Source organism: Tauraco erythrolophus, chromosome Z, assembly GCF_009769465.1.
Source record: "Tauraco erythrolophus isolate bTauEry1 chromosome Z, bTauEry1.pri, whole genome shotgun sequence".
NCBI lineage: Eukaryota > Metazoa > Chordata > Aves > Musophagiformes > Musophagidae > Tauraco > Tauraco erythrolophus.
Genome location: NC_141496.1, coordinates 51,048,988 through 51,075,279, shown reverse-complemented (window position 1 = coordinate 51,075,279; position 26,292 = coordinate 51,048,988). Strand labels below are relative to the sequence as shown.

The window sequence follows — 26,292 nt, the reverse complement described above, 5'->3', positions numbered from 1 at the left end:
TAACGTTTACTTTCTAAGTTGTAAACTCTTAACAACATGAAAAGTTGATACGCTCTGTACCTACCTCATCACTATGACTTCCGTAAGTTCACTGGTACTAGGTGTGATGCTGTTAATAGGCTGAAACCCTGCAGAAAATAGTCTTCTTTCTGGTGTTTAAGACAGTCTGCTGTGGCCACATCCTTGGGAATCAGGTTGGTTTTTCCATTGATAGCATGAAGGTGCTCTCTTCAGTTCATTCTTCAGGAGTATGTCTCCTTTCTTCTTGAAATCTCTTTCTGAAGATCTGGTGGCTTGTTACAGGCTCTGGTTTAGTAGCAAATAGCAGGTTCTTGTTCTCGGAGTTGGAGACTGTCAAGAGTCTCTGTAACTCTTTGAAAAACTCTTATGCCAGAATATTCAGTAATACAAAAGCCTTTCTCAGAACAACTTTTTGTTTGTTTTTTTTTTTTTCCTTAGAATTTTCATAGATCTCAGAGGCGCGTGTTTGTTTCCTGTGTAATGAGTTGGACTCCCGTAATACTGTTTATATCTTCCTTTTATGGAGCAATCCTATGATATCCTGACCGTATTTGTTTTGAACAGGGGTGGACGAAAACCATTGGGATTTTTGTCTTTAATTTGCAAAAAAAGTAGTTCTGAATCTGCAGAAGATACCAAAGGAAATAGAGGGAAGATCCAAAAACCTCGGATTGTGACTCCAAAGCGAAGTCTTAAAAAACCCACTCCATCCACTAAGGATGATAGGGAATCTTGTTCTCTTCCCTCTACAAGCACATCATCGTCATCTATGGAGTGCGAGAATGTAGCTGCTGGTGCTGCAGTTATGGTATGTGTTTGTTTTTGAATGCCCTTGCGTTTTTGAGATGCGAAGAACAGCGAAATAGTTACTTCAGGAGTGGGTAGGTAGGCATGCAGTGTTTACGTTTTGAGAAGGATATTTGCTCCAGTGAATAGATGTTGAGTTGTGCGTGTCTAGGAGGCTTATAAAGGAACTAAGTTGGTTTTTCTCTGCACATATATCTTTGCAGTGAACTCTGATATTTTTTTTTTGTCTAAACTGCCTATCTAAATTGGAAGCTCAAGTGCACATATGTATGTATATATATACACATATAGAAATATGCACACACACACATATACACTCACACAGATTAAGACTGTTGAGAGCAGCCTTTTCTTCTTCTACTAGGTTCCAAGTGATGAGCCATCTGAGAAGCCACCCCTTTCTGCTAAAGATCAAGAGAAGCAAGGAGAGCCAACCAGAATCTCAGAGTATTTTTTCAGTGACATCTTTATGGAAGTGGATGATTCAGAATAGCAAATTGCTTTATAAAATCCTGGGATCTGAGAGCATAATGCAACAAGAAAAGAGTATTTTTTAAAAGTTACAATTTGTTCTGATGTTCATTATGCCACACTTACTGTCAGCCAAGCTGTTAATAAGTTCTATAAAGATGAAATGGATTCCTCCTGAAGCGACCTGGGTACTTTTAAAATGTTGACATAACCTAAACCACCACACTGATGTCATTGGACCTGACCAGCACCTGCTGGGTTTATGGTTTCACGTGTTCAGACGCTGATAACAAGTGTGTGACTATCTTCCAGAAAAGTGCAATGAAAAAATGCTTAATCTTGTGACAAGTATCCCTTTGAATTTTAATGCTAAAGCATGTGGCACTGGTTATGCAAGTTCTTTACTTCTTTTTGTGAAGTATGTTACATTGGTATGTTAGAAGGAGGAATGAACCTTTTATGTAGCGTATAATCTCTGTACATCAGGATGCAAATACTGGAAGCTGTGTAGTAAATACACAGGTATGTTCAGCACTGCAGGTATTTTTAACAGCATCTCCAAATTATGTATATTTGTAAGAATTTTTTATTACATAAATTAAAAGATCCTTAGCCGAAAAGCCAAATAGGTTTAGTTCCTTAAAAATGCATTGAGAACAACCAGAAAACACATTTTCCTAAAAGATGGTACACAATGTTAATCTTTGCAACTGTCCTATTGGAGTGGGAGATTAATGTTTCCTAGTATAAACGCTAATTTCCTTCTAAATTTGAAAACAAGGGGATAGATACCATTTCTTTTCCTTGATTTTACGTGTTTGTGTATCCACTGACTTCCTTGGTTTCCCATGTGCAAGGGAGCACAAAGAAACTGGATTTAAACAATGACTATACAGTGTGGTTGCTTTGAGGATTTGCTGCTTCAAAGCAGTTGAATTTAAATGCTTTTCCTCATGTTGCACGTCTACTTCTACTGTAACTTGCTATAAAATACTAGTCTAATTTTTTACTTTCCTCGTCAAGAATATTGTCTTGATGAGGTAACAAGGTTCATGCAGTCTCACAGTCAGGTGGTCACTGAAAGATTCAGTACTTATTCTGAAACTCCTTACTACACCAAACATGAGCGTGTAGATTTAAGTAGTCTAAATTTTTCTCCTGTTAATACCAACAGGTACTTTTGCAAAATGAATTATTTATTATGAAAGTAAAACTGATGTTTATATGGTATTGTTATGCTCTTAATAAACCTATCTTCAGCTTTAGACTGGATAATCATTTACTGGCAAATATGTTCATGTAAGTATCTAGTTAATATTGAAATACTTGATGAAGCTTAAGAACATTTGCCTTTTCAGAAGTTACTGGCAAGGCTTCTGAAGGAGCCTTTAAAATTTTGCCAATAAGGAGAAATACACAGAAAAGCTACTGTTACTGCAAATTGCTACATTATCAGGCCTCTGTCAACCAAACCTGGCTAGCTGCAGCATCTTCTTGAGGTGTTGGAAAAGGAACAGTCCCAGCGTACAGCAACTTACTTGAAAGCATGCTATCAACCTCCCTACCCTCAAAAAAAAAAAAAGACCAAAAAACTCACCACCACCATTTCTGTTCTGACAGTACCTTGTGCTTTACCTAAACAATTTAACTTGAAATGTTTATCTAAATATTGTCTTACTGTAAACATTATGAAATAGATTAATCTATACATAAAGCTCCATGTATTGTATATCTTGTAGATATTATTTTATGTATGCAAGCATTTAGTTCCTGATACATGTGGCATGTTTAAATCATTCGCACTGATAGAGCCCAAAAATACATTTGTGGGGAGTGGCTATAACATAATTGCCCTAAGTACTATCTGAGGTGATAACCATTCTATGTTTGGTTGCATGCATTTTTAGCTTACATTCATATTACAAGGAAAAAAAAGCCCACAACTATTTCATTACTAAGATTTAAGGTGCCTTATCGACCTTGTTAATTGGGGCTACGCATTTTTTTCCCTGCAGCAAACCACATGCACTTTGTTAGAGGTGGGTTTTGGGTTTTGTTTAAGGACAAATTTAATTTGAATAGCGGTAAGACAACTTTGTTCTGTTTTGTGTACGAAAGTTTTATAATGGTGAAGGATGTAAGAAAAGATCAGTGAAATCTCAATGCCTGTCGGTTTAGCATTCTTACAAAGATGTGGCATAAGACCGCTTTGCATAGTTGTCTGACGCCTTGGATCATCGCCTATAAGCTTTCTGTTTCAAAGAAAGTAGTCATATACTGTATGTAAATTATGTGAATAAATGATTTTATACAACCCGTGTTGCCGTTTCTCTTAGACTATCAGCTGCAGTTTTTAAGTGCTGTTAAGTGTAATAAGTTGACGAAAGCGTGGGCTAAATGACTGGCTGAAGTTGCGGCTGCAGCACTGGGATGCACAGAGGCCTGCTGGTACGGTGGTAACAGACCGAATACGCGTTAACAGGGGCTTTGTTGTTGTTTACGTGGTTTTGGTTTGGTTTAGAATAGAGCTTAATTTACGTGCTATCTGACTTCCCAGGGCTATCTCTCTGTAAATACCGTAGCCTGGTTTAAAAACAAAATAAAATAGGAATTCCGGAAGCCAGCAAAGCTTTCAAATGAGGAAGCAACTCGAGCAAAGGGGTTAGAGCTTGGGGGGGTGCGGGGCGGATTCCACCGCTATCACTGCAGCGTCTCAGCCGTTCTGCAGTTAATGGCAAAGCCCCCCCGTTTGTCGGAAGGGCACGGGCTTTCCTGGGTTGCACAGGATGTAATCCTGTCTTGAGAGGGAAGCGTTCGCACAAAGTTCTCTCAAAGGGAGTTCTTCAGCCCTGCAGCACCTCGGGGCACGGGGGCTGAACGGAGCACGCAGTTGCGGCGTGCCGACGGCGGTCCGCGAAGGGAAAAGGCTTTTGCCTTGATTTATCGAGTTCAATTCCCGAAGTAGCAGCCACGCCACCAGCGGCAGGACGGAGCGGGCGGGGGCCGGGGCTCGGCCCTGGCGCTGGCGGGGCGGTGGGCGCCGCACCAGTCCCCTGTCGGACACCGCTGCGCGCGGGCAACGATGAGCCGGCCCGGCCCGGGGCGGCCTCGGGGCCCCGTTCTGCCCATTGGCTGTGACAGGGGGAGTGGCGGCGGCCTGGGACGGCCGGCTCGGCTCTGCTCTGCTCTGTTCGGCTCGGCCCGGCCCGGCCTGGCCCGGCGCTACCGCCATGCTGCGGCTGCGGGGACCCTGGCGGCTGCTCCGCCGCGCGGCCGCCGCGCCGCCCTCCCGTGACTACCGCGGCGATGCGGCGGCGGCGGTGGGCTCGCGCCCCGATGCGGGCTCCGCGCGCTACCAGGTAGGCCGGTCCGGGCGGGCCCGGCTCCTTCCGCCTCCCCGTGCGGCGGGGCTGGGGGCAGGCAGCGGTGCCGAGCCCCGGGGACCTGCCAGAGTCAGGGGCCGGCCTTCCCGCAGCCGGGCTGCGGCGGGGCCCTGCCGGGGCGCGGCCAGTGCGGGGCCTCCCGGCCTGCCCCGGCCCGCGGCTCGGCCGCCCTCCGCTTCCGCGCCCCGGTTGTGACAGGCCGGCCGGTTGTCGGGAGAAGCCTCCACGCGCGAGGCGCGAGCGGCGCTGCGGGAGCTCGGGGTGCTGTGCCCGCGGCCGTCCGCGGGAGAACAGGAACAAACCCGGGGGACGTGGGCTCTGAGCGCAAGCAGGGCAGCCGCCATTGCGCAGGTGGTGTTCCAGTGGCCGGTGGACACCACCGGTGCGCGGTGGAGGACATGGCGCTGCTGCGGGTCAGCCCCGGGGCGGGCACCCTGCGCGCAGGCCGAGTTTCACAGTGCTGCTCCCCCTGTCTTACTGCTTCGGTGCCAGGCCCTGTCCGTTTCATTCAAGCCGGGTGTAAAGGTCCCGTGTAAAAAGGACGTGGGTTTGTACCATCGTCTGCCTCATCACGGGATTTTTTTACCCTTTTTTTTTTTTTTTTTTTTCAGTCAGAACGCCGGCTCTTCAGCGTTTTGAAGAGCTGGTCGATATATGATGCTAGCGAAGCGGAGACAGGGAGTTTGGAAGTGGTTGGAGGCGGTGTCTCATGATTCCAAAATCGGAAATTTTCCTGTATTTGCGGATGGATTGCTGAGTTGGAGTAAGGCGGAATAGTTTTACAAAGTCATGGTCATGCCTCCAGAAAACGGCACCGGCAGAAAGAATCTTCTTTTGAGGGGAAAGAGGAGGGATAGGCGGAGTTGCGGTTGTCTTTACGAAGAAAACAGTACTTGCATCTGGTGTAAATAGTTTAATGGGGTGTTATTAACATCTTCATATTCAAGATAAAAATCATGTTTACAGTTAGGCTCAGAAAAAACGTAATTTTGAGTGTAGATCGAAACTGGCAGGAGGGCACACATTTGTTTTCAAATTTGTTCCAAGTAAAATATCAAACAGCAAGTGAAGCAACTACATGTATTCTTATTGAAATATTTCCTTTGGTTCTGTGTTTGGTTTTGCAGAAACTAAGTTTTGGGACAGAAGTTAGGTGGCTGAAACTTATGTGAAATTTCAGTATGTGTGTATGTATATACACACATATACAGATCTTGTGTATATGAAGTGTATATACATATGTGTGTATATTCATATTTTGCATACAAAAAGTGTTTTGATAAGTGTGTTTACTCAGCTAAGCTCTCCTGGATTTGCATGTGCATCTCAAAAGAAAAGCAGGGTTTGGTAGCTTCATAGAACACTCTTTTTTTTTTTTTACTTTTTTTTTTTAATGTTCATGTATTTTGGTAGCAGTTTCCAACAGGATGTCAAGAAAGGAAAAGTTTGCCTAGCTCTGCTAGACAGTCCCACTTACTTGGATACATCTGGTACGTCATTCAAGCAGTAAAACAGCTAATAGTGTTAGTATTTGGTAGAAATAATTTATAGAGCACTGTAAATGCATGTAGTGCTTTACAGACACGAAGAGCTGAGGTCCCTGCTGTGAGGCACTTAACCGTCTGAAATAAAATACGGGGAATAACAGTGCAAACACCAGAAGACATAAGAGTACGTGATGAAGGTCTTGCCTTCTTGAGCTAATGTTTGCTCTTCTGGCGGTGAATTCAGCTAGACAGGCTGGCCTTCATAATGTAAACTCTCTTTCAAACCAGACAGGTAAAAATGTAATTTAAAAATAGGACTAAGTCTAAATTCTGGAAAAGAAAGGGAAATCTATGTAAAGATTCCAGGATTAGCTCTTGTAGCCGCTTTGCTTGTGTAGCAGTAATTCCATGAGCTCGTGCAGTAACTGTAGGATTAGTCTGTAGGTTTTGTCTCTTGCTTTTGCTTTAAAGTTCATACAAGCCCTCATATTAACAGGAGAATTTCATACAACTTATTTGTGCGGGGGCCAGTTTCCAGAAAGAACTTGCATCGCTTCACTGGCCTTTTTGTTAATGAAGAGCCCCACAGATGTGTGGTAGAACTAGCATGTTTCGTTCTGAGAGGAGCCTTTTCTGTGTGTGTTCAAAACCTACAGTAAAAGTTAAGTCATCTTTACTCGTTCTTTATGAAGTATAAAGAGATTGTGTTCTGGTTAAAGCTATGAAAGATAAGGATAGAAACTAAGTTAATTTAAGCAACTCAGATATTTGATGACAGTATTTCCTGTAGATGATCTAAAAAGTCCTTTCACAATTTTTCATGTAGAGTAGCTGAAGTGAGTTATTAGTTCAGCACCTAATAAACAAACCTGTGATTGTGATTGATGTGCCCCTTTTAATTTCCTCTGCCATACTTAGCTGCTTTTTTTTTGTGAGTTAAAGGTGAGTTTTTAAGCGTAGTAATGTATGCAAAAGGTGAGTGTATTTAGAGAAAACAGGCTGACTGAACAAGGGGAGATGGGGAACACACTTGATGTGTAATGCTGCAAAATGAGCCAGTTGGACAAGCTGAACACTCATACGATAAAATTGGGTGTTGTGACAACTGCAGGTTTTTAAAGTATGGAATTACAATGGCTATGTTAGAGATTTTTCACGGGGGAAAAAATAACTTGTAAACAGTCTTTTGGACAGGATTAAAAGCAAGTTTTGTTTTCCTCTGTGCTGCATGTGGTTGTGTGGCTGCAGTTACTGTCCATAGTCTCTCCTAGGAGGGGCTGAGTCACGTTAGGAAGACGAGGCTTGGTTTGTTCTTGGGTTTTGGGACACTGTGTGAGTGGTAGAACTGCCAGTAGGTCATTGCACTGTGATTTCACTGGTTAGGAAGAAATAAAACAGTTGTAGAGGCAGTTATTGAAGCTGTGCTGTGCGTGGTGCAGGGAGAGGGAGCATTGAGGTATGGAAAGAAATAGATTGAGAGGGAAACAATGCGGTGGATGTACTGATACAGCCTTACAAGGGAGGGAGGAGATGCAGAAGTCTGGTGACCTCCCGTGTCCTGAGTAGTCAGGGGTCTGCAGGGTGGCACCACATATCCAAGAGATTTCGTTAACTGAGGTCAGTATCTTGGGATGCATTAGATGTTGGCTAGTGACCGGCTGCTACAGAGTTCATCCAAGCACAGGCTGTGAGCCATATTGCAGATGGCGCTTTTTCAGAGCATGGGGAATGCTTCCCAACATCCAGCAGAGGCACAGAAGTGGGACGTAGTGTTTCAGTATGTCACCTCGATCTTGCTGGACAACCTCTAAATGCTGACCTTATGTTTTAACTGTGTATATGAGCTGACAGAATTGCCAAGATCTGTTTTCACCTCATAATGTTTTTACCTTTCAGTAGCGTGTATTTAATCTATTTGTAGCAATTACAAAGGAGGAAAAACGTGTTCTTTTGAAAGTCTTACTATGCAGCTAAAACCGTTTGAATGCGAGGTGCCTGTGTACGTGGTTTTATTTTGCTGCTGCTTTGCATCTTGGTACCTTTCAGTGACTAAGAGCTGAACAAACTTTAACCACAACACTCGCTGCTCCTAGGGGAAACCTTAATTTTGAGTGTTCAAGTCCGAGTATGAAGAGTCACCAGATGTTTTTTTTCCTGTTGAAGTAGACTCTCGTATCTCCTAAATGAAAATTAGACAAGACAGTATGATTTTTTTACACAGCTGTTATTATGTTCTTTTATTCCAGTTATACTTTTCAAAGAGGTAACATAGCTCTTATATGTCTGAGAAAAAAAAAACAAATTATGATTGACTAATATCTTTTAATTCCTAAGAAGTGGTAAAAAACTGCTGTAATGAGCACACAAAGTTTTGCATAATGCTGGTAGAAATGGTGAGCTCAGTACTGGATCACTCATATTCAAAAGTAAGAGTCTTTGTTTTTCTAAGAGCAATATTGGCAAGAAGACCTGACCTTTGGGTTTTAAAAGCTTTGTTTTATCTTTATGTTCTACTGAAAAAACAGGAATGTAGAAAGTGTTTACCAAATTCTGTTTGGTCTAGATCATTCATCTTTTGATACAAGAGACATAGGAGCACTTAAATTTGAGTCCTCGTGATGTTTTTTACAAAATCAGATTAAAAAAGCAAACAAAGCTGTTACAAAAAATTAACAAAATCTGAAAAATGGCACTTCAACTGTGTAATGACTAATTCTATTTTTCTTTTTTTAGATTTGGAACTAGTCTTTTACAATCCTAATACACTTGATAGTTTTTATGAAGAATGTTTATTGGATGCTTGAGGAAAGCCAATCCATAGGTAGAAAAGTTATTATTTTAAGCATAATACAGAGCCAGTATTTAATGAGATAAAATGAAATTTGGAAGATGAATCTTGTACTTTCTGTGTTTGTTTATTAAAAAAGAATACTGTCACTCTTGGTTAAACTTAAAATGCTGTTTTGTTTCTCGTTTAGGAAAACTATGAACGAATGAAAGCGCTAGTAACCGAACTCCAAGAGCAAGCAGAAAAAATCAGATTAGGTAAGTATGATAGTCTAGATTTTAGAACACTTGTTTAATTCGGTCCAAACCCCAGTTTTCTTCTTTGGATTTTTTTCCCTTGTGGCTGTACATTCCATTAATCAGTTCATTCAGATACAACATACTTGCTAGAGTAGTCATAGTGAAATTTTACCTCATTTAAATCTAGATTTACCATCTTCTGTCAGTTGAAAATTTTAAAAGTTTTACATCCAAGCTAACTCAGTTAAAAACTTAGGGTTTTTTCTAAGTAACTCAGGCTAGCTAAGAAAAATATCCATACCATTACCATGTCTTTGTTTACCACAGTATCTAGTGTTAAGACTTTTTTTTGTTTGCCAGTTGAATATCAGAGCCATATGCTAATGTCAACAAATCCATAAATTACTGGAAGCAGACAAATGAGAGCTTGGCTGATTTAGTCAAGCAGAAGATTCATTTCACTGCTAGACAGGCAAAAAGTGAGCGAGTAGATAGTGAAAACTGGATATTTAGAGTCAATTTTTAATCAGTGAAGATCTTAGTAATCAGTAGAATGTATGTTTCTAATGGCAGTATTTTTTTAAATAGATAGGATTATTAATAAATGGCTTTTACTGATACTCTTTCCACTTCACCTGCTTCCTTACTTCATCCGCTGCTGCCTGCTTTTATAACTAATCAGTTTGGCAAATGTGCTTCTGTTCAAGTTGCATGTTAGCCTCTTCACATGCAAAGAGGATTTTCAAAGACCCTTGCTGTAGTTGTACAGGCAAACAAAAGCAGATCTCTAATAGTTTAAAAGATTGAAATCTGTTTCTTCATCTTGACTTGTAAGTCTACCTGCATTAATTACAATTGACTATAATTAATGGAAACGATGAAATGAAAATGGTTTCTAAATGCTTAACTGCTGCCAGGGAATGAGCTTGCAGCTTTAATTCTCCCCTTCTTGTGTCCATCATGATACTGTTTTTCTCCGTATACTATTTCTTAAATAATGCAATTTTTTTTTACAGCTTGGAATGGAGCACAGTTAAGATTTTGTGCTTAGTGTTTTTTTCTTACTTGCTGTGAAACAAAGCTCCAGGATTTCCTGAGGAGATGCTGAAGCTCATGGACTACCTCTGTGTTTCATGGGTGTAGAGACTGTTCAGCAATTCCCTGTGTGGCTTACGAACTAATGCTCATGGCCTCCTCCACTGCTGCACGTTTTCCTGTTCTTGCCCATTACATGATAACAGGACAAGAACACGGCCCTCGTCTTCTCTCCGTCTCACGGAGCTCCACCAGGATGTTAATACACCATTTTGAGTGACATCAATTGAGATTGCTTTGCCTGTCATTTAAGTATATGAGAAGAATTAGGTACTTATGTCAAATACTTTTGAAGGATAAGTCCAACATCTTTTTCTTTGTAAGAGTTGTCTTTCAGAGGATGAGCTCTTGCTTGATGTCTTTGTAATGAATGCTTCATTCTTTATCTGTCCCTGCAGTGAGTAGGGCTTTTGTGAACCCATATCCCGTTCTACTGAGTAATCCCCAGCTGTGCAACAGGAAGATGGTCCCTGCCCCAAAGAATTTACAGGCTACAATAAGTACAACAGGTGGATTTCTGGTGATGAGCACAAGAAGCAATGGAGATAACTTTTTGTCTCCGTGACTGACAGCAATCATAGCACATCAGGAGTCAGAGTGAAGTTTTTATAGACATTACTGTAAAGAAGGAATTAAAGAAAGTTTTCAGCCTAAATGCCTCCAAGTTTGTTCTGTTGTCAGGGATGCTGCTGCTCACAGTCTACAGAGTGCAGGCCAGCATAGGGTAGAGCGAACGTCTTGATCTTAGAAGGTACAGAGCCTGGACGGGGCATTTACTTTAGTGTATGAAAAGAGGGAGTGCACAGAGATGACAAAAATCACAGGATGGAAAATTATTTTTGTGGCGTCACTCTGGGTGTAAATGAGAAGGGCAAGATGGAGGTAGTTGCAGTTATCATGATGTGGGATATTGGGAGCTTGGATGAGAGTATTAGCTCTGTGGGTGTATATGAGAGGTTGTATCTTAAGAAACCTGTACAGAAAGATTTTGCAAGATTTCAAGTTAGGGTGGATATACAGACCTAATGAACAGACTGACTCAGAAATAAATTGTGGGCTTTCTGGCGTGCCTAACAGGTAGGAAATGATGTGCATAGTGATCAAGGAAGGAGGTAAGAGAAAGGACTTAAAAGGTGGACTTAAAAGCTCTGTTTCAATGCTGCTCAGCTGACAAAGAAATCTTGAAGGCTCAGGAGAAATGTTAGCAAAATAGCACCTTCTTTATTTTGGACAGGGGAGACAATTCTAGAGTGATGAGGTGGATCAGTGATCTGTCTACATAGACAATGTTTGTTATAAGCTGTTGTTATAAAGAGGCTGAGGTGTGTCAACAAATCTTAAGTATTGAATGACATAAAGCTCTAGAGAGCAAAAGATATGATTTAGGACGACCTGGAGTAAAGAGTTGAAATGAAGCAAAGATAAACTTGATATTGAATGCTGTGTGTCTGAACTCTGCTTACAGTTTTGGAGTGATCTAAGGAAGATTGCATTCAGCATAGCTATTTTGAACCAATTTTAAGGAATAGTTTTTTTTGTAGTTCTTACTGCCGTGCTTTTGTTTGTGTGTTTGTGTTTTCAACCCTTCTGTTCTTTGCCAAGCAGTAAAGGAAAGTTTCGGACAACTGTTTTTATTAAAGTCTTTACCTCAAGACTGGCTATAAAAAATGAGGGTGAAAATAGAGTAGATTCTGAAAAGCAAGTATTTTTATCAATACCTTAAATCTGTTTGAAGTGAAAACCATTATTTATTAAATTCATTATTAAGGTCTGTACTTCAAGAACTGGGAACCTGTCAGTGCTTCCATTCTGAGTTTTAATATGTGATGATTTATCTATCTGTGTCCATAGTAAATGTAACAATTTACTGTTGTTTCACAGGAGGTGGAGAAAAAGCTCGTAAGCTTCACACGTCAAGAGGAAAGCTGTTACCCAGAGAGAGAATAGACAGGCTTATTGATCCTGGGTAGGTTTTTTCTTTTTTTCAAAAATGCTTCAGGTTCTCTTTTGCGGGTAAGCACTGCAACAGGCTTGTTTTCTCTTTAGTTTCCATAAACACTGGCAAATAACACAGTTGAAATTCTACAGTAGTATTTGAAATACTTTTTTATTAAAAATACTTTTTTAAAAAAAGAATCTCGTTTTTAAAAGCTTAGCCTTTTAAGTGAGATTCAATGGCAAAGATGGTCAGTTATTTTTTTAAATTGTGTTATATTTGTCATCATTCAGGTCTCCGTTCCTGGAGTTCTCCCAGTTTGCAGGTTACCAGTTGTATGGTAATGAAGAGGTACCAGCAGGAGGCATTATCACAGGCATCGGACGAGTATCTGGGTGAGAGATACCAGTGATCAAATTATTGATGATACGAAAAGGAAGGAGGTATCATTTTGTGTAGTTTTTAGTATTAAGATATTAGCATTTCTAGTGTTTTGTTTCTGACACTCAAAAAATTAAATAAGTTGGTATCTTAATTTGCTCAGCCTTAGCTAAAAGGGAGTGATTTTTTTTTTTTTTTTTTTTTTTTTTTTTTTTTAGTTAGTGTATCCCATATTAAAGGAGGGTACACATTGAGTTTCTGGTGTACAATGGAGGGAAGAGATTAGTGCATCAGTAAGGCAATTTTCAAAAAATAGGGCGGTATTGTAGGCTAAGAATTAATTTTGCTCATTAAAAGTACCTCCAAGACTATTGTTGAAATTAAATATGATGGTATACAGCATTATTTTAATGAGTTAAGGCACTGTGGAACAGGACATCATAGTGCTGAGACTGCTGTTGCAATGTGCATTTGAGGGAATGCAGATGAGCAGGGCTTTTTTTGAGCGTCAGGGCTTCGAGGGTCCTTGGCATGTTGCAGTTCTTAGCCAACAATCGTACTTAATTCATTAGAAATATTTTTCTCTCTCATAAATTTCTTTTATTTTTAGGGTGGAATGCTTGATTGTTGCTAATGATGCAACTGTCAAAGGTGGTACCTATTATCCCATCACTGTTAAGAAACATTTACGTGCTCAAGAAATTGCAATGCAAAATCATCTCCCTTGCCTGTATTTGGGTAAGTTTCATTGCAGAAATAGCAAATGTCTTCTGTTAAGGGCAGCTCAGGATCTCTAGATAAGACAGTACTTCCTTAAATAAATGTCAATGAGACTGTTACGTCCCCAGGTTTGACTAACCAAGTATATGTTTTAGACACACATATTCAAATGTATTTTCATCAGTACTGTTACCTCTACAGATTGATGGCAAATCTTAACTGCAGGGTACCCATCGCTTCTCAGCACTACCTTCTGCACTGCTGTAGGGCTGAGTTGATAAGGTAACATATAACTATGCCACTGTATTACTTCTTTCTTATTCCTTTCCTTTGTGTCGTGCTTGAGCAACCCATTCTATAGCCTCATCCAGTCTAAAGTCAAATTGCAGTTAAAAAAAAGAAGTTACTTTGCCTTTTAGTGGAGCATGTAGCTGTATGAGAGGACATACCAAAGAAATAAAGAATGTCTCAGTGCCAAAAGTGTCAGTAATAGTTTGGATCAACAGATTTTTACAATTTGGAATGAATGTTACTGAAGCAGAAATTTCTTTGTATGTTGTATTGCATTTTGAGTTCAGTCTGTTCAATCAGTATTTAGCCAAACCTTCATGTAAGTTTTACTTACGTGTACTTTTATTAAAGATTAAGATCAGAGAGCCAAATGTCTTTAGTGTATAACAGGTAGTATTTTCTTAGCCTGGTTTTTACAAATTCGACAGCTTTCTGCCGATGTCTGTCTGTCAGTCTCAATTCCCAGTCTAATAATTTTAGAACCCATTAGCCAATTTCAGCCAAATTTGACAGATTTGAGAGTGTGTATTCCTGTGGATTTTGTGTAAGTCAGCATCAGAGGAGAAAGACCCTTCTACTGTCTCCATTTAAAAAATGGGGTGGATTAGTCCTTTTCTGTTCTGCTTGGCTGAGCAGCTTACATAGCAGCTGAGAGGCATTAATTGGTTTGCCGGTCAGGATGCTTCTACTACTTAAAAAGTCAACATAAATGTAACTCCTGGCCAGCGTAAGTGTTTGTAATTTCTTTACCCTGCTAGTAGGCCAAACATGCAAAAAGTACTGAGAAGGATTAGAAGAAATGTGAAGTTGAAAGTATTGGTGGGGTGAATACAAGGACAGTGGGTCAGGACTTTGTTGTACTGCAATGGAAGGAGTCCTGGAGGCAAGGGGAGAGCTAAATTCTATCTTAGTCATAAAAAACAGAAGAAACTTTACTGTTTGCAAAACAACTGTATGATATTCTAGTCTGAATTATCAGCAAATTCTGTCTGTTCAGACAACTCATTTTTTTAGTGAGTTTTCAATGAGCAATTATGAGCAATTATACTGTTTTAATATCTTGTGAATTGAGGAACTATGGGACATAGATATGCCTTAGAAACAAAAGTTTAATTTTTTTTATTTCACCTTTGAGATGTATAGTCCCTGTATATATACTGCTTGTCACTCAAACCTCATTAATTACTTTACCTTTGCAATGTCTGTACCTGGGCTTGTTTCAGTTCATTTCAGTTGTGTGATCAAGAGGGAGAGCTTTGTAGTCAGTCGACACTTTGCTGACCATCTAATTTTCGTGCCATTTGAACTGCCTTTTCCCTCAGTAGTAGCCACCTAGGTGTTAATTCTCTGATGTGGACACCTGGTGCCATTTGGCACTAAGTCAGTTACTGCTGTGGGCATTTTCTTCTGTGATCAGGGATGGCCCATTTCACAACATTGGTACGTTGACCAATGGTTGGAGTTTGTCTAGTTGCCGGAGTTGATGCTGGTTTGGGAGAGCAGTTCTGCAAGGGCAGAGGGAAGAATCAAAAACCCTTGTTCACGGTAAAGCTGAATGTGAGGCGTTACTGGCTGCAGTCATGCATCGTAGTAATGTGGATATGTACTGTTGCTCATAGGTAGAAACTAATTGCCAGGAGCCAGAGTTCTCTTACGTGCTTGGCCTCTCTGTGCATTTCCTTCTAGTCTTCTGTCCTTTGAAGTCTTGTGACATGATGTATTTTCATTATTTGAGGGTGGAGAGGTAGCTGCAGTTGGAGACCTGTAAGCTGGAGGGCACATCATGAGGCAAGGACACATAATAAATGAAGATTCGTAAAGACAGTATAAAGTCTTAATTATGTCTGTATAATCAGGATGTGAAAGTACACATGCTCTACCTCTTGAACTCAGTGGTGGTTAGTCTTGCCCTTTTCTGGAACTTGTGACAGAATTGCAACAGAATAATTGATTTACAATTGTACACTGAAGGTGTTCTTAGTTTAAATGTTTTGTAGTGAGATGAGTTTAGAAATTTGTATGGGGAGGTACGATTACATCTCTAAACACATCTGAATTAATTTTTCAATAGAATGATTGGGATGGATGTTAGTTTGCAGAGTGGGAAATGTTAACTATTTTTTTTTCTTTTTTTTTCCCCCAAGAAGAATATCCTAATATACCTAGTTAATGGCAGTATATACAGCGTTAGTGATAGTAATTGCTGTGTATTTTAACTAACGTGCAGATACTTTGCCAACCATGTAAGTATATAACACTGTTTGAAGACGTATTAATATATTTTCATTCACTCTAGTTGATTCAGGAGGAGCAAATTTACCTCGGCAAGCAGAAGTATTTCCAGATCGAGATCATTTTGGCCGTATTTTCTATAATCAAGCAGTCATGTCCTCACAAGGAATTCCACAGGTAGTTTGCCTTTAATTAAGAGTGAAATGTACAAATTAGTTTTTATGCTTGCTGCCTTTATCTGGTTTCAAGGCTTATACCCATGCTTTGTTTTTGACAGCACTGTGTTGTGCTGACCTGGAGGCACTGTAAACACAGTAACTGTCCACAAAAAGTCATAGTTCGGAAGAAACTGTCTCCTTTTTTGGCCTTAGTGTTAATGACATGACCTACTTGCTCCTATCTTGGAATGGGAGAAGAAGAGACTTGACAACATGGTATGTAGGGCCGTGTGAAGAAGCACTAGGAAATCTCTTGGAACAGGTGATTATTCTGCATCAATACTGTGAAGGTCAGGACCTCTTTGTTGATGACTAGTAAATGAGACATACTTTCTACTAACAGGAGTATGCGTATGTTTACATATCCATTTTGTACAGCACTGATGTGCTGTGTGATAAAACTGCCCTAACAATGAGGTTATTTTCTAATGTATTAATGATGCGTAGAATTACTATTAGTCACAGTTCCTGGATTTAGAAGTGTTTTTGTGTCATGAGTATTTCAGGAATGCATTTGGGTCAGTTTTTTGACGCAGGTGGCGTGCTAGAGAAGGTGCACTTTTGGATCTATTAGTCATGAAGCATGTAGAACTGTTTGAGGATGTAATTTCTGATGGCAGGCTTGGCTGCAGTGAAAATGGACGACAGTGTATCGGGTCCCAATGGAGGTGAGGAAAGCAGATAGCAGGATAAAGACTGTGGACTTCAGGAGAATAGTCTTGGACTTGTTAAGGGAATTGTCAGCAGACACCTGTGAGAGGCTGCCAGGGAGGGCAAAGGTCTTTGAAGATAACCTACTCCAAATAAAGGAATGCTTCAGGAAAGCAGATGATGAGGTCGTTCCTATAGAGTTGCTGTAGAGTCAGCCAACTCCCAGCCTCTTCATGTGGTTGTGTAGTCCACTCATATACCTGCCTCTTACTCTCCTTTGCAGGCCAAGGAATTCAGGCTTATTGTGCTGTTCTTCCTACCGAAAGTGTTCCATACCTTTGGTGGTCCTAGTTTATCTTTTCTTACTAACCTTTTCCTAGGTCTCATTACATCTTTTCTGAGATATAATTTAAAGAGCCTTCTAGGTGTAGTTGTCAGTTCAATGCCTTTCACTATATATTGGCTGGATGAAAGAAGGTGAAGGAAATATTCAAGAGTGTTCCACCTGAGAAGAAGACTTGTTTTAGAACATTAGGCTTAGAAATAGGTGTTGGAACCTCAAGCAGAATAAACGTTTAGCTAACTCGCTGTTTCATCTGAGTACCGTCATGGAAGTATTTCACCACTGTATTATTTTGACATACCTGACTATTGAACTCATCATTAATGTAAAGTGGAAATAAGACTTTATTTTCTTTGTTCTTACCAACATCCATCATTGAGAGGCATGGTTGGGCTGGAACCGTTTTTATTTATTCTCTGTGAGAAGCTGTGCTGGTTTGAAATCTTCTAGTCAGAAAGGAAGAAGTAGAAGCTAATAGTTTCATTCAGTGTGAAGTAGAAGCACTGCTGATACAGTATTCCATCTGATGCCTCCTTACATAGCAGACATTGACTTTGCATGATTTCTGAGGAAACTACATTTGTTGCCTTGATACTTTTTTGGCACATTTTGGGAGCAAGTCAGACTTCAAACCTTCAACCATCTTTTCCTCTACCAAAGAATACTGAAATCCATTGCCTCCAGAGAAATCCAAGGCTGAAGATTTCAACAATACACTAAATCTCTAAAGAAAGTTCAGCTTCTGCAGTTCTTTTCTTTCCAACAATAAAAGTGGAGCAATGTAATGATTAGCTAGGTCTCCAGAGGAAGAACACTGTTTATTTAGAACAAAATATTTAGGAAAAAAGACAATTTGGAAGCTGGCCATCCTGCAGATCACTGGTAGGTCTAGGTTGTACTTTAGGTTTAGATATGTGAATAAAATCAGTCCCAGCATTTTTGTGGAACAGCATGTGTCAAAGGAGACCGTCACAGGGCTGTTCTGCTGATTTATCTTTTAAGTAGAAGTTTTGGTAAACCTTATTTTTGCTAGAGATTCCAGTCATTCTCTCGATGGGAGTAGTGATTTTTAGGTGTTATGTCAAGGATGAACATTTGCAAGGCTGAAAATACTGATGTTAGGCAGGACCTTTCTCAAAGTGCCTGACTCTAAATTCGTGCTTTTCGGCTGTCTTCCTGAGTATCTTGAAACAACTTTAATGTATTTGTAGAATTCCTTATGAAGTTGAATTTGTCTTTATTTCGATTACCATATAGTGTTGCATTAAGAGTAGCATTATACTCCTATACAATAAAAAGTGTAGGAAAGATTGGCCTTTTAATAAAACACATTTCTGTTTGATATGATGCTGATGAAAGTTTAACTTTCTTGGTATGACACTGATGAAAGTTTAACTTCTTAAAATAATTATAGAAGACTGGGAAAAATTTTTTACTGAAGTGCTTCCTTCATTTGAAGGACATAATACAGGTGTATTTTGTTTGGGAGATGTTTCTATCCTTTATTTTTTTTCAAAAAGACACTATTAACATTTGTAAATCTGCTGTTGATGCTGTGCTAACAGACTGTGGTAGAGAGAATCATCTTCCCTGTCTGAGAGGATGTTTCATTAGGAAATGGTGTTAGGAAATTATGCTCTCTCTGATTTCCGTTCTGCTTAATTCTTCTGACATGAGTGTCCAGATGTTGTTTTGTCTCTGCTGTTCCTTGTTGTGGCCTGCCTCAAGGTCTGTTTTATCAATTCATCAACCCTTCTCATTTTGCCTTTAAAGTGCTTGCTGCTTTTACTTTTTTTTTTTTTTCCAGTTGCCTATGGTGCTTTTAATTTCCCTCTCCACTTTTACCTGTGACTAATTTATTATACTCCTACTACAGCTTTAAATTGCATTGATGTCTGTATGGCTGTGAATCAGAAAGCTGTGATTAGTTTTTCATTAGCCACTTCCTAAGCTCTCTCACACTCATACACTGCATGGATACAGTGGGCACCTGATCAGTGGGTATGAAATACTGTATATGCGTTCAGAACTTTTGATTTTTATTGCACTCTTAAGTAATTTCCTATGCAGTAATTCAAAAAAGTGAAGTCAGGAAGTAGCACATTAGTTGGGAGTTTGAGGCTGTGCTATTTGACAGGTAGATTTTGGTTCTTCCAGTATAGACATATTCCAATTTATGTACTGGAAAAAGTAACACCTGAATTACAGTTTAAATGCAGGCACATTTTTCATCATAAGCATGGTAAAATTAACAGTAGGAAAAAACTACAACTCCTGGCGGAAAAAATGAAATTAACTTTTTTCCCAAGTTTCTCCCCTTTCTAGAGTCTTATATTATCTTCGTGTTTACCTGGAGGTATTTGTTAAATGCACAACAGAAATACTGTAGGTTAATGGAGTGATTCTGAGTAAAGTTCAGAAAAGATTCTGGAAACTGTTTGCTGAAAAAGCTGTTTGATTTGATGATAGCAGCTTACATAGTTCATTCACTCCTGCTTAGGTACGGATAATGTGATTTGGAAGTTTTATTTGTGTGTGCTGTTTTCTTTTAAGAGCAAACATTATCCTTTAACACAGAACACTACTCAATGTTGCTTTAGAAATATTTCCAAACAATGTTAACATAAAATAACATTAATTTATGGTTTTGTTTTGAGGGTTTTTTTTTGTGATTGTGAAATAAAGGGTTAGATTAGACAATTACTTCTTTCTTGTCTGCCTTTTCCCTATGAGTATTCCATTTCTTCTGCCTTAGAAGCTGTTTTGAAAGGGTCTTTGGTGGAGCTTCCCTGAAGGAGAAGTTAAGTTAGAAACTTCACTTTCATGATCACGTGCTATGATATTCATCATGTCTGGGCTGAAGTCAGTTTTGTAAAAGTGTCACCCAAATATTACTGGTAGAAAATGTTCCTTGGGTAGATGTTCATCTCAAAATTAGGCATAAAGATGAAGCAGAGATTATTTGTGCTAAAGCCTATAACGAGATACTCAAGACACTTAGAAGGGGCAGAATTAATTGTTTGATCCATTGAGGAACTGAAGTTACATAGTAGTAGATGTAAGGAATTCTCTTCAAAGGATGTCAACATTGATGAAATTATGCCAATAAGCAACAACTGAAGCTCTTACTTAAGCATAAATACCAGGAGCAACCTCTAGGTTTCAGCTTTATACCATACATTGGTAAAAAAAAAATTCATGTTAGAACATGCACCTCTTCAAACGTTTCACATACATAGCTCAATGGTAATTTGTATGTGAATTTTCCTGCAGGGTGGCCTGATGATCATAGTTAAAGAAATTGTTGAAAACTAGAGAGACTTCCTGTTTTTCTGAAGTAAAGCTAAAACATAAATAAAAAGTTTGCTGTCAGGCAAAAATAATCTTGCAGTGCTGTCCCAAAACCTGTATTAAAATCACTGCAACATATAATAGTAGCATGTGCATTTACTATTTTTAAGAGTTGAAAATTCATTAACTTGTCTTTTTTGTTTTCTTAACAGATTGCAGTAGTAATGGGATCCTGTACAGCAGGAGGAGCATATGTACCTGCAATGGCTGATGAAAGTATTATTGTTGGCAAGCAGGGAACAATATTCTTGGGAGGGCCACCGCTGGTAAGGAAACGGAGGTTTCTAGTAAGCTCGCCCCCAAAAAATTTGTGCTCCTGGCAGTTGTACAGCTTAAACTATTGAGACCTTTCTTGGTGAGACATTCTGTAGATTAGTTTGCATTTTTTTAAGTATATCTGAATGTTTATGTCCTAAATTAAATCTTCTCTGTCTTTTAGAGGTTTATATATAGTTCAGACTTTGTTAAGGTGTTTTTATAGTACTGCTTTTAGATTGCCATGCACATTTTAAATTATAAAAATGCTCTTCTGCATTCAGTTATATAGTCTCTATGACTTAAAATTAAAAAAAAAAAAATTACAAGCATGTATATTATATCTTGGAGTCAAGATCAGAGAACTTCAGAAGCAGGATTGATCTGCTATATATTGTGTCAGTTTACAGACAAAAGAGATGCACTTACAATGGAGTTTGTCATTATTTCCTTACTTTCTAAGTAAGGAAACTGTTCCTGAGGACACTGACCTGAAGAACTGGGAATTAAAACTTGCTTTATTGTGGAACTCATAGTGAAATCTGTGACTGTGCAAAATATTGCAGTATAAAACAGCTTTAAAATTATAGTAGCTTGGCTCCAACAGGAGAGAGAGTGCTTGAGAGGGGTTTGGTTTTTTTAGAACAGCTGTACCAGTGTATGTTCTAGTGTAGGCTCAGTTTTATACTGATACAAATAATAATCTGTGCTAACAAAGATTGGTTCACTTAACACAAGCTTCATAATAAGAAAGGAATTTCCAGTAGTAAACGTTATGTTAGTGCTAGAGCTCACAGGTAGGGCAGCACCCAGCACAACTATTCTAGTTTCAATGAAATCTGGTTAAGCTTGTTTTTTCCAAATAGTTAAATATTTGTCTCATTGAATTTGTCTGAGGCAGCACATTGGCTCTGTTTTGGTTATAATCTTTTGGGAACTTGTAGGCATGCTTCCTGTGACAAAGCTGAGCACAAATCAAATTCCTCTCGAAAGTCCTTACAGCTTGAACACCTCTAAATGGAGAAATCACTTTGTAATGGCATTGTTAATGAAGACACTGCTCCATTCAATTCCTGTAGTAATAGAGGAGGAGGAGTCTGCTGGAAGTCACTTCTTTCCACTACTTCAGACACTGGGAAAACGTAGAAGGTCCCATAAACTAAGGGAAGACAACCACTGACAATTCATAATGTCGCTGGCATATTGAAAGCAGCCGGGTGGGGGACACACACACCACCCCCTGTAAGTAAGAGGATACTTCGTTACCTACCATAATAAAATAGGTGTTTGGCTTGAAGCATTTTATTATTTCAGTGGAGGCTTTCCAAGTTGATGAGAAGAAAAAAGTAGTCGGCAAAAGCAGATGAAGTAATTAGTAGCAACTGTGTAATTTAACCCTAATTTATTTAGTGCTCATTAGAATTCAAAATTCTAGAATTTGTCTGTTGGAATTTCTTTGTCAGTAATTGTTTCAAACCTCTTACCTAGGTTTCTGTTTCTTTTTATCTTGTATTAGTCCCTTTCAGCCTGTTGTTTATGTGTAAATAAAGACAAATCCTCAAAATTAAGCAATTTTCTCTTAATTTGTCACTGTAATTTAGATATTAGGAGTTTATTGGTGAAAAATGGCATAAATAGGAATGAAGATACTAGTTGAGAATAATATTGGTTGAGTGAGTAACATTGGGTGATTCATACATCTTTCTATTGAAATAAAGGAATTAGTATGATGAAATAAATTAACTTTTGCATCATACTGCTATTAGCTTGGTTATTATGTTACAAATAACTATTCCTGCTTGCAGGAACACCTGAGCTGTCTAAGTACAAACCCTTTCTAGGTCCAGCACAGTTCATTAGCTTAGAGCCAACGGTATATAAAGTGGCAGTACTGCCTCTGAGGCTTGCTCAGGTTCAGAGTAAGTTGTTGCAGAAGCTCAGCCAGTAAATCTGAAAGACCTGAGCAAAATCAGCTCTTCTAACATGGCATTTCCATTGGCAAGAGTGCTGGGGAGTGCTGTGCACCTTGAGTGATTTTGCTTGGAGCTGTGTTAGAGCTGGAAAGGTTCATCAGACCCTGAGAGGTCCCTTGGGGGCACTGAGTAATGTGTCCTGGAGAGCTCAAAGCCAGTTTCTTTCAAGCTCCATCATTAAGCAGATTCAAACTAAGACAGCTAATACCCAGTACTACCCAGGATGCTGGCTAGGAAGATGAAAAAAGGGAATCAGACTCTCTTGTTCTAAGAGGATGGTAATCATTTAACATCACAACGGAATTTAGATTATGCATGTCTATCACTGAGATGCAGCGCAGGAGATTTTTGGCAGAATGGGCGGCTGAAAAAGAGTGGCCTGAGTCAGGTCTCAAAGGGAAGACTTGCCTAGGCAAGTCAGTGACTGCAAGGATGTTGTGAAGTTAGAAAGGGTGAAAACTTTTCACCACTGCCAGAGGAAGATTTCACAACTATCCTCCAATTTAATTTGTTCCTTAGCAACCTGAAGATGTAATGATCCTTATCTTTGTGCGTATAGATCAAACTTTAATATCACTACCTGTCAGCTTTTCTGTTTGGTAGAGCTTTCATATTCTCACTGAAAATATTTTGCTTGCCTTTCTCTAAGCATCAAAATTACTTCAGACTCCCATAGAAACTTCTGTTCCATGTTGTAGCAGATATTGTAGCCATTATTGTGTATGCTCTGTTCCCTGAAATGCCTTTCCTATATGAAGAAAGTTGGATTGGATTTGTTTGTCAAATTTGTCTATATTTTCGTTCTGGGGACTCTTGTACACGTCAGCCTGATCTATTGTGAGAAATGCACATTTTATCCAAAGTTTGTGTTCATTTCTCCTGATGATTGCAATGTGAAGTGGCTTGAACAGGGATTTCATTGAACATCCCCACATAACTTGTCAAGGCTCTACTTGCAGTCTGTTAGAATGTAATGAAATTTAAGAAAGTTAGTACTATTTGAACTATGGTTTGTAGAATACTCTATTGCACTGCAGTACCTGGGAAGATGATGGAGCAAATAATCCTGAAATATATTTCCAAAAACAAGGAGGACAAGAAGGTGACTGTGAGTAGTTGGTGTGGATTTTCTATAGTGAAATCAGGCCTGACCAAACTGATAGCCGCTACATACTGAGACGACTGGCTCAGTGGAAGCAGAGAGAGCAATGGATAGTTTATGTTGACTTTGACAAGGCTATTGACACGGTCCTCCATAACATCCTCAACAAACTGATGAAGTATGGGCTGGGAAAATGAGTGAGCAAATGAATTCCTGCAGTGAGGTGGCCCGAGAACTGGCTGAACTGCTGGGCTCAAGCTAGAGGTCAGTCACTAGTGGTGTAGCCAGAGGTCAGTACTGGGGCCAGTGCTGCTGTTTAACGTCTTCATTGATGACCTGGATAATGGTCCAAAGTTCACCATCAGCAAATTTGCAGATGATAAAAACCTGTGAGGACTAGTTAACAGAGCAGATGATTGTGCTGCCTTTCAGAGGGACCGCAACAGGCTGGAGAAAGGGGCTGAACAGAACCTTTTGAAATTAAACACAGCAGGCAAACGCCCCATGGAAGGAATAATCCTGGGCACCAAAACAGGCTGGGGACCAACCTGTTGGGAAGACGCTTAGCAGAAAAGACACAGTAGGTCCAGTGGACACCAAGTGAATGTGGGCCAGCAATGTACCCTTGCAGCAAAGGCAGCCAGCCACATCCTGGGCATGCATGAGGGAGAGCGTTTCCAGCAAGTCAAGGGTGGTGATCCTTCCCATCTACTCAGCCCTCATAAGATACATGCGGGGTACTAGGCCCGGCTCTAGGCTCTCCAAAACAAGAAGGCATGAACATAACTCGAGTGAGTCAGTGAAGGTCCATGAAGATGATGAAGTGACTGGAGCATCTGTGATGAGGAGGGGCTGAGAGAGCTGGGACTCTTCACTGGCAAAGAGATGGCCCAGGTGGCATCTATCCATGTGTATTAATACCTTGCAGGGAGGAGTAAAGATAGCAGAGCCAGGATTCTTAGTGATGCCCGGTAACAGGTCAGAAGGCTACAGGGCACAAACTGAAATACCGGAAATCATATTCAGGTGCAAGAGAACAGTTTTTTACTGCAAGGGTGGTCATGCTGAACCAAGTTGTCCAGAGACCATGTGGAGTCTCCATCCTTGGAGATACTCAAAATTTTACTGTAAATGGTCATGAGCAATCTCCTCTGATTGACCGTGCTTTGAGTAGGGGAGTTAAACTAGTCAGTCTCGCAGAGCAGCTGGCAGACCCACAACTCCAATTCTATGATTTGGAGAAGGAAAACTTCACCTCTGTAGAAGAGGTAAAAGGCTATTTTTGTAAAGTTGATTAAAATGAGTGTATAGATTTCTTCATTACTAGAAATCAGTGCTCTGTTGAGATTTGTTTGAAGTTCTGCAGTAGTCACAGAATCACAATATGTTATAACTGCATACTGTGTCAGACGCGTATAGAGGGATGTACAGAATTATTTCATAGAACCATAGAACAGACTCATAGAATCATGTAGGTTGGAAAAGACCTTTAAGATTATCGAGTCCACCTGCAAACCTAGCACTGCCATGTCCACCACGTCCCTAAACGCTACATCCACACGTCTTTTAAATACTTCCAGGGATGGTGACTCAACCACTTCCCTGGACAGTCTGTTCCAGTGCTTGAGAACCCTTTCAGTGAAGAAATTGTTCCTAATATCTCTTAAAAGTCTCCTCTTCTGTTCATTGTTTAATGAAGACTCAATTACGTCTCTGACAGAAACTTTTCATTAATTAGCGTCAGAATGCCACACCTTCATATTACATGGGTAGCCATTCAAATTTAAAAGCAAAAATCCTGCTAGTGAAGAAATATCTATACTTAATTCTACAGACTTGACAGTTTGGAAGTGTGTGCTTGTATATATTGATATATTTAGTGTGCTTTGGTTTTAGGCACGAAACTTTGAAATCTGTTTTGGAAGCAATTATAGTTTTCTCTTCCCTTGTCTCTTATGCCACCCTGTACCTTCCATGTGTGATGAATGATGGTTTCACCAGCTTGCAAGGAATCCTTTTCAAAGCAGTTACAGTAGAGTGGAAATGCATCAAGAAGTCTTTTTTTTTGCCATGCAGTAAATGAGACTGCTTTGTTTTAAGAACAAGGTCTGTCAGGTCTAAGATTTGACAGATCTAGGATTTAGATTGTGCATTCCAGGTATTTTTGTAGAGACATTGTATTTGATCCAAACAGTTTTGTGCCATTAATTAGCTTTTTCAAAAGAAATTATTTTTACAAAATTATTTTGTGTTTATTGGAATATTTAGAAAATAAAAACTAGTAATGATTGTTCTATAGTAAATATTTAAATAAGTAAGTTAAAATTCACAGAATAAGAGTTTGTGTAGAGAAAGCACAGTCGAAGAATGCTAAGTTTCAACTGAGGTATTGTTTGAAACTGCAGGAAATTATGGCATTTTAAATTGATTATTAAGTGCTAAAAATTTTTTGTGAAAATGCATGTTCATAAATCTAAAGGATATGTAGGTATACTCACACTAATAATGGACACAGCAGTAAATACAGCAGTAAGAGGAGAATCTCAAT

At 39.6% G+C, this 26,292-nt stretch overlaps 2 protein-coding genes across 4 annotated transcripts in view; both read left to right on the top strand.

The window, feature by feature from the left end:
* Positions 1–2,013, top strand: part of BDP1 (BDP1 general transcription factor IIIB subunit) — a 58,733-nt gene extending 56,720 nt beyond the window's left edge. For all 3 annotated transcript variants that reach the window (XM_086628853.1, XM_086628852.1, XM_086628854.1), the window contains 2 exons: positions 586–829; positions 1,193–2,013. In XM_086628853.1, the coding sequence (XP_086484979.1) occupies positions 586–829; positions 1,193–1,321 (373 nt within the window). In that variant the 3' untranslated portion in view covers positions 1,322–2,013. The remainder of the gene's footprint in view (positions 1–585; positions 830–1,192) is intronic.
* A 2,516-nt stretch (positions 2,014–4,529) lies between these two features.
* Positions 4,530–26,292, top strand: part of MCCC2 (methylcrotonyl-CoA carboxylase subunit 2) — a 38,119-nt gene continuing 16,356 nt past the window's right edge. Inside the window, exons 1-7 of the mRNA XM_086628929.1 lie at positions 4,530–4,658; positions 9,148–9,214; positions 12,173–12,257; positions 12,521–12,622; positions 13,219–13,346; positions 15,916–16,028; positions 20,567–20,680. Of these exons, the coding sequence (XP_086485055.1) occupies positions 4,530–4,658; positions 9,148–9,214; positions 12,173–12,257; positions 12,521–12,622; positions 13,219–13,346; positions 15,916–16,028; positions 20,567–20,680 (738 nt within the window). The remainder of the gene's footprint in view (positions 4,659–9,147; positions 9,215–12,172; positions 12,258–12,520; positions 12,623–13,218; positions 13,347–15,915; positions 16,029–20,566; positions 20,681–26,292) is intronic.